We start from the raw sequence: 8319 nt of genomic DNA on the forward strand, positions 1-8319 counted from the left end.
CTCTGGGGTGATTTCATGTATTTGTTTTGTCAGACTCTGTTGAATAATATAGTCCGTCCGTTTCATAATGTAGCGTATTTTTTTTTAAATCAAACCTCACAAACTTTGACCAAGCTTAAGGAGAAAATGTTTACATCTAGGATGCCAAACATATATCATTAGATTCATCATACGATGTAGTTTCATATTTATATTTTTGGTATTGTATATATACATATTTTTCTCTACGAACCTGGTCAAAGTTCATAAAGTCTGAAAGTGTGCAGCGCTTTATAGTTACACGAGAAGATTGACACCCCTGGGGTCAAGATCCAGGTCCGAAAATGCTCCACATTTGTGCAGGGTTTGAGCTTGTACTTGATTAAAGTTTCCGTATATGCAGGGATTTGTAACCTTGAGTTTTACTTACCACTCGAAGATCACATTGTCACGTTTATGTATTCTACACAAGTCTTCTCCGAGAAGATTTAATGGACTCAAGTGGAACTTCATGTGTGTCACTGGCACTTAAGCGCCGCTGGGCAGATTCAACAAGAGAGCATCAACAGCTCACCTAACGTACTGTGTTTGTTTGTTTGTTTACAGGAACCAAGTAGCACGCCTGAAACTTGAGCTACATTGGTAGTTTGGTACACAAGAAGAAGCGGACGGTGAAACCTCGAACTAGACAAAAGAAAAATGTTTATCAGCTAAGGTAATGAGACCGGTCAGACTTCACTCCTCTTCTTCCCTGGCAGCACGCCACGCACGGTAAGAGATCGACCGCTTTCCTCCCCTATACACGGTTAATAAACTTGTCAGGTTAGCCGTCAGGCGCCGCCACCGGAGACGGCCTGGTTCCGGTCCGGAGCCGTCACGGAGCCGCCGCCGGTGCGTCGGCGACGACATCCTGCGCCGAAAAGTTGAGGTCCGGGAGCGCGAAGCCGCCACCGGCTTGCTGCGGCTTCATTTGTCGCCGCTCCTCCTGTTGGGAGCCGATCCCCTTCCGCTTGCCCGAGGACGAATGCTCAAGCCTTGTCTGCAGGTCAGAAGGAAAAGTTAGTACGTAGTACTCCCTTCATTCTTAAATACTTATCTTTCTAGACATTTCAACAAGTGACTATATACGGAGCAAAATAAGTGAATCTACACTTTAAAATATGTCTACATACATCCGTATGTAGTAGTCATTTAAAATGCCTAGAAAGACAAATATTTAGGAAATGGGGGAGTACAAGCTAAGCAACACACACAACCAGCAGTTGAAATTCAGGTAGCAAATCGAACCCGGATCAATAAGGACCACTGTGATGAAGCGCGTAATGTACGAATCACTAGTTATATTAGCAGGTCGAACATGTTGGCCATCACAGCGCTGGCTGGAAAAAGCAAACCCCCTGACCGTGGAATGATAGACAAGAGGAGAGCAGGGACAAAGCAAACACAAGCAGGGACCATTTCAGTGGGTTGGGCCGGCCAAAATATATTGCCACCACAGTGCAACTTGTTCACCTACGTGTGTGGTGACACTGTACAGACCACACGGCCACACACTAGAGGCCAGCCGTACCGGCCAGATGAGACCTGGGTGGCAGGCAGCCGTGGCTGAGACGAGGATGGTGGTACGTACACCATGCATCTTCGACTATAGTAATGGCGGCAGCGCTGCTGCAGGCATTAAAGAAGGGCACGGGATCGTCGTGCCCGGCCGGGTAGGTGCGCGCAGATCCATTTAGGTCCATCCAGGATCCGGCTTGCCTGCTCCCTTCTCATGCTTTTATCGTGCTCTCACTTCATTCTACGGTTGTCTTTTTTTTTTCTTTCTAATCTAATCATCTTCCCCTGATTTCAAGGGGATGGGGCCGGACCTTATTTTTTTCCAATCAAATCAAGCCATGTATGCAGGAGCACGGATGGGCACACGCCGAGAGCAGGCAAGTCTCGTCCCATCCAGTCCAGCCTAAAAATGTCTTATAACGGAGCAGGAATTCTGGCTAATGGGACCGATCAGGTCTTTCAACTCGCTGTACTACGTAGGGCCGTAGGCACATCATTCTTACCCCGCCGGGCCCATGGACAGCGACGCCACCTCAAGACGAAGACGACGACAGAAACCCACGTCTAAACCTGCCTGCCTAAAGCTTATCCGGACGGCACGGGCCGCACTCAATTTTCTTCCCCAAGGAAGAAGAACAACAAGAACGGTGGTTGAGAGGAATGCGACCATGAAATCAAAGCCACACTCCTCGACCAAACCCAAAAAATCGTACTACTAGTAGGAACCACGGCACAAATAGATTAAGCCAGAACCCACCCAGTTGTGCCCCGCTGGGAGGCTCAGGACGGTCCATAATTTCTTCTTCTTTTGCCATCGATTCATTCACTTGCGCTTTAAGGCTGCTCTACCACGCAAATGGAGGCCCCGAACCGATTTTTCTCTCTTTCTTTGTGCTTATGATTGCGCACTCTCGGGTCCCGCCCAACCTGGAGGCATCTATCTATGCTAATGCTACGGAGAAGTTAAGATTGGTATCGTGGTGCGCGTGCATGCTACTCACCTCTAGCCTGCCGTTCTCCTTTGACAGCGCCATGCAGGCCCTCTGCAGCGACTCCATCTCCTGTTCAAAAGAAAGCAAATAATAAGAATTTAGATGCAAATTTGTGTGAAATTGCCGACAGAATTTGTAGAAGGGGAAATTCAAAAAAAAGGGGGGGGTTAATTACCTGGCGAAGGCCGACATTCTCTGCCGACAGGGACAGCACCATCTGCTTGACCTCCGGGAGCCTCTGCAAAAACCAAACCACAAGTTCAGCCTAGATCAAGCAAGCCAAAAAACATATGCTAATCTATGTTTCTCCTTCACCATTTCTTTATGAGCAATCTGATGCAATGGGTCATGAGTTGGGACATCGATCCCACTGGGACAGGACCGGACCGGACCGCCCATCCGGCGTTGATGATGTGAGGATCCTTTTGGGCAGGCAGAGGCACGCAGCTTTGTTGCCTTTCCTGCCCTTTGGACGCCAAGCACTCTCTCTCTCCATCTTCGATTCCAATGGCAGCAAGCGGTTGCACCACACGCTTTATTCCACCAGGCCAAGCTACTAAAAACAATTAAGAATGCCAGCCATTTGAACAGCCTCGCTTCTCCTACGACCGACTCCGTCTGCGTGGACTGTGCCCAACTGCTGACGCGGCGTAGGAATAGGATGGAAACCCGACTAGCAAAAGTCTAAAACTACATTCAAATGCTGAAAAATGCTTTGCCTATATATGTAAACATGCCGTTGTACAGCTGCACCACGGCCAGCCAAACTTGCTTTCAATGTATGGTAGAGAGCGAGTGTCAAACTTACCATCTTCTTCCGCGACCTCTGGCCGGCGGTGCGGGCCGGCGGCACCGGCAGGATCAACGTGCGCCGAGCTCCCCCGGCAGAGCCCACCTACAGCAACAGCAGCGGCAGAAGAAGAGTAATTAGAAGATCAGTTGTTAGCTAGGATAAGCTGCTGGTGCTGGTAGGAGGAAGGAAGAAGGAAGAAAGCGAGAGTGGAACCAACCAACGACCAGCGCAAAGAAAGCAACAGCAGAGGACACACGTTCTTTATTATCAATCAAAAAGAAAGGAAACTGGGTGAAGGCATGCAAGGAATGATGAGATGGATGAGCCAGCCGGCCAAACTAACTCCCCACCAACAATGCACCAGCCCCGCTCGTGCATGCATGCACACATTTCTACTCGCCAAATCACGTGAAACGCATTACGGTTTTGAGTTTTTGAATCGGTCCATCGGCAGTGCTCATCTGTCACCCTATCTACACACTTGGAGTTTTTAAATAAGTGAATAAATATATAGATAGAAAAATGGTTTCTCTTCGACGGGGACAATGACGTGTGGGGCCTGTGCGAGGCCATGCAGGTACGGTTTGGGAAAGCGTTAAGTGTACCGCGTGCGTCACCAACCGAAAGGCGTCGTGGGGGCTGCTGGCGCTGGCGGTACACGTGGCGGGAGGCAAGTGGCCGTGACAGGCCGTATCTAGCACCGTCGCCCCCGCCTCCGTGTCCGGCGGCACGGCCATGCATGTCCGCGACACGCCGTAGGCAGCGCGCGAACCGGGCACGAGGTTGAGCTAATCGGCGGGGGCCACGTGGAGCCCTCCGACCACCAAACGCCGACGCGCCGGTTTGACGCCGAGAGTCCCAAGTCCCAACTGCCTGCCACCGCGGCGCGAGGAGAAAAATCCAAACGCACGCAAGGATAAATGACCACACTGCCCTCACGAAGGACTGTGGTTTGGGGAAAGGCGTGAAAGCTCGTGGTGAGGAGTCGGATCCCCACGCCACCGCACCAACCGCTGTGAATTGCCACGGAAGGAGCTGCATGAGTGTTGCAGGCTAGCACACGACACGTACTAGTACCGTAGAATGGAACGGAATGGCCATGGCGATAAAAAAAAAATCTAAAGCCATTGACATGTATTTCTACTGCGAATTAAGTAGGGGGGCGTGGTGGTTTGACATTCAGAGCTGACGCCCGTCAATTGGACTTTTGATGCGAGGACGATGGATCTGTGGAACAAGAAGCGGGGTGTCTGGAGTTCGACGGAAGAAAACATGCGAGAGAAAAGGTAACGGAAAAAGATAAAAGATGTGAGAAAAGGTCAGGCGAACAAAAAGCGGGTGAGGTGCGGAGGAAAAGCGATGATTCATCGCCAAGTCATCCACCGTTGCCGTTGCTCTTCCCCTCCCTCTCTCGGTGGTGACCCCGTGGAGGGGTAGTTTCGTCCGTGCCAAACGAACGAACGGAAAGCACGCAAAGCAGGCAGGCAGCCAACCACGAGAAAGGAGACAGACAGGAGAAAGAATGGAGGGGAAGAAGAAAGCAGCAACTGCAGATGGGGACGCGCGCGCTCGTCTACGTACCTTGGCCAGGGAGGAAGAAGCTGGGGCGGCGGTGGGTGTGACCACGGCGTGCCCGCGGGCGAGGGCGACCGTCGCCGGCGGCGAGCAGAAGGCGCCGTCCTCGCCGCCGCTGGTGGACGCGCCGGAGCCGGAGCCGCCGCTGTAGTCGAGCGGAGACGCGGGGCTGCCGCGGGCCCATCGCCCCTTGTTCTTGTTGGCCGCGGAGCCAGAGCGCGACGACCGCGTCCGCTTCCCCCGCGCAACCGCCGGCCAGGCCGTCTCCTCCTTCGCCGCGGCTTCGGACGACGGCGGCCCGCTGGCCTTCCAGGGCGGCGTCCACCCGGCGAGGTCGGCCGCGCGGAGCGAGCAGATGATGCCCGCCGCCTCGGCCACCGCCACAGCAACACATCCCTCGGCTTCCTCCGTCATGGCGTCCGGTGAGTGGACAGCAGAGGGAAGAAGGGGAACGACCGGAGGCGTGGACGAGGGAGAGAGGGAAGAGGCAGGCAGGCAGGGCGATGGGTGGGAAGGTGGACTGGAAATGAGGGGGGCGTGCGTGGAGTGGAACGGGCTACGGATAATTAAAACCGCGGAATGGCCGTCGGGCCCACGCCACTCCACTCCACTCCTCTCTCCTACGGGCTGCGGCAGCTACGGGACGCGCCGCGCGGGCCGCCACGTCCTCCTCCTACCCCGCGTGACTCTGGACTATAGAGGACCGACGCCGCTTACCGGTGGGGCCCCGCATGTCAGCGAAATGGACGGTATGGTGCGTCCGAACTGGCTTTCTTTCGACGCCGACGACGTGGATGGGCGCCGACCGGGCACTGTGCAGGCGAGGGGATGACCGGTGACCCCGAGGTGGGACCGTGGGGTCAGTGGGTGAGGAGGGCAGGGTAAAGTCAAGGCGTAGGAGGCAAGACAGCAGCACGGCACGGGTGTGCTTGGAGGAGAAGGTGGTAGTGGAGACCTCGCTCTTGGTTTCCGTGTCTACAAAAGCGGCTGCCGGCGGTGATCGGGGGGGAGAGGAAAGAAATGCCCAGTGGCAGTCAGAATGCGTTCCTTCCGTATAGCTCGTGCAAGCTGCTGTGCCGCCTGATTCCATTTCTTTCTTTTTTACTCATTTCCAGCACCAAAAGAGCGTCGCCTTCCGTTGCTCTCTTGTGTCCTTCGGGATGGCGCACCGAGTACATCGAACCAAATCTAATTATGCTACTAGTACCGTCTTGTTTTTCGAGACCGTCTCATGCATGTTGTAAATCATCTTCTAGGGAGGCTGAGCAACCCATGTGTTCTCCTGCTCACCTGGGTCTGATTACGCATGTGTAATACGCTTCGGCATATTCACGATGTTTGTAAAACATCTTCTTTCTTATCCGTAAGTTTTCATCGGAGAACAAGACATGGTCATTGGTGGCGTATCTTTTATAAACACGGTACAGACATAGACGCCCATACATACACACATACACTTAATTGATGGCGTATCTTGTGGTGGGTTGCTTGATTTTGGTCTAGCTTTTATGCGGACGATGCTACATTCTTCATCAATCCGGTGAGGGAGGATCTTATTGCTACGATGCACGGCATTCTCCGGCTATTTGGGAGTGCTTCTGGGTTGAAAACAAACATGGCAAAGTTGGTGGCCTACCCCCATTTCCTGCTCGAATATGAATATGCAATCTATATTGGCTGAGTTTGGGATTATGCTGGAGAATCTCCCATGCCAGTACTTGGGGCTATCTTCGGGAGTCAGAAAGCCAAAAAGAGTTTAGGTTCAACCTACGATCCACAAAATTGTAGGCAAATTGACTCTGAGAAAAGGTAGGTATCTTAATAGGATGGGAAGGTTGGTTTATGTCAAACTCGGTGATAACGGCAACAACTACATATTTCTTCACTGCCTTTCCACTAGACAAATGGCTTATCAAAAAAGTGGACAAGCTGCGAAGAAATTTTCTTTGGGAGGCGGGCGATGCAAATATTGATGGGAAAAGCCTGGTAAACTGGAAGCAAGTTTGCTCACTGAAAAATATGATGGTTTGGGTGTCAAGAACATTGAATGCTTCAGTCGAGCCCTAAGGATGAGATGGGAGGAGTTCCGGTGGGATGAGGCGGACAGGCCAGGGAAGGGCACAATGACACCTTGTTATGTGACAGACAAACATTTTTTCTCGAGCTGCACTAAGATTCAGCTGGGGGGCGGTCTCTCTTCCCTCGCAAAAATAAAAAAGAAAGCCATCTCTCTTTTGGAGTACAAACTTTATTTAAAAAATCAATAAAAAATCCACATCACTTGGCATGAGTGGTAAGCTATATCAAAAAATAAAGTAAAATAACCCACAACAGAGTTTTGCTGTTCACTAAAAAGAAAGAAAGAGTCCACTCTGCCGCTGTCGATCCGGGGTCCCTTGTGACAAATTTTACAGACAAGGCTGGAGCATTCTTCCTCCTCGAGCAAGCGGAAGAGGATCCGGTCTCAAGAGGAGGAGCGGCATCAAATGAATGCACAGTAAGTTGGTGAGCATTCTGGCGGATTCGTGTTCCCCGACCTCAACATTCCAGCCCAAGACATGCGCCGACGGACTAACAGTGGCTCCCTGAAGGCTCCGGTACCCAGACCATCTCCGATGGTGGTACCTGACGGCTAACCCGATAAATTTATTAACCGTGCATAGGGGAGGAAGCGAAAATCGGGATCTCTGACCGTGCGTGCTGATAGGGAAGAAGAGGTGCCGGTCTCATTACCTGAGCTGAGAAACTTTATTTTGTTTTGTTTAGTTGTGAGTTTTACCGCTGGCTTCTTCTGTACTCCCTCCATAAACTAATATAAGAGCGTTACAAACAACTTGATGAAAAGGCAGCATTTGGCAACATTGGAGCAAATTAACATGTCATACATGAAGTTTCACCTGTATACATTATGAACATTAGGAGGTACTTTGAGATTTGGATCAGGAATGACGCAGGAATGACGTACGTGTTAACATCTGAGGAGGGGCCTCACGCGGAAGGCCTTGACGGTGGTAAAAATAACGGATACACCCTTTTATAAAACATAAAAAGAGTATCCCACCTAATTTTGGTACCGGTCCCACCATTACTTTGTAATTTCATGTAATTTCACTCTCGTAACTCCTTGTAACTCTAATTTTATCACCGTCAGATTATAGAGCATGGACGGCCCCTAAAATCGCCAATCACCGTAACAGTTGTAATACATTATACATCTTTTTGAAATAATTTTTTTTTGTATAGATTACATACATCATGAAAATGTGATCTCAGGTGGTAATTAAAATCTCAAGGTTAAAACCCAAGAACCGTGCACAAAAGTGGAGGGCCCTTTGCAGGAACGGGAAATGGACCCAAAATAGCATATACTCCCTCCGTTTTTAAATATTTGTCTTTCTAGAGATTTCAACAAGTGACTACATA

At 50.9% G+C, this 8319-nt stretch overlaps 1 protein-coding gene across 1 annotated transcript; it reads right to left on the reverse strand.

The window, feature by feature from the left end:
• Positions 1–564: 564 nt before the first annotated feature.
• LOC125522711 (uncharacterized) lies at positions 565–5437 on the reverse strand. The gene is made up of 5 exons (XM_048687750.2): positions 4903–5437; positions 3337–3423; positions 2704–2766; positions 2538–2597; positions 565–1018 (listed from the first exon to the last, which is right to left on the reverse strand). Exons 1-5 carry the CDS (start codon positions 5308–5310, stop codon positions 854–856), a joined length of 783 nt encoding a protein of 260 aa, XP_048543707.2. The 5' UTR covers positions 5311–5437; the 3' UTR covers positions 565–853.
• Positions 5438–8319: the final 2882 nt, after the last annotated feature.

Source organism: Triticum urartu, chromosome 7A (genome assembly GCF_056163025.1).
Source record: "Triticum urartu cultivar PI428250 chromosome 7A, HENAU_Tu73, whole genome shotgun sequence".
Lineage (NCBI taxonomy): Eukaryota > Viridiplantae > Streptophyta > Magnoliopsida > Poales > Poaceae > Triticum > Triticum urartu.

Excerpts from the sequence above, each read along its gene's own strand:
- LOC125522711 (XM_048687750.2), bottom strand. The coding sequence starts at position 5,310 with ATGACGGAGGAAGCCGAGGGATGTGTTGCTGTGGCGGTGGCCGAGGCG. Across the intron at positions 3,424-4,902 it reads CTTCTTCCTCCCTGGCCAAG|GTGGGCTCTGCCGGGGGAGC; the intron begins GTACGTAGACGA and ends CTGTTGCTGTAG. Across the intron at positions 2,598-2,703 it reads AGAATGTCGGCCTTCGCCAG|GAGATGGAGTCGCTGCAGAG; the intron begins GTAATTAACCCC and ends TCTTTTGAACAG.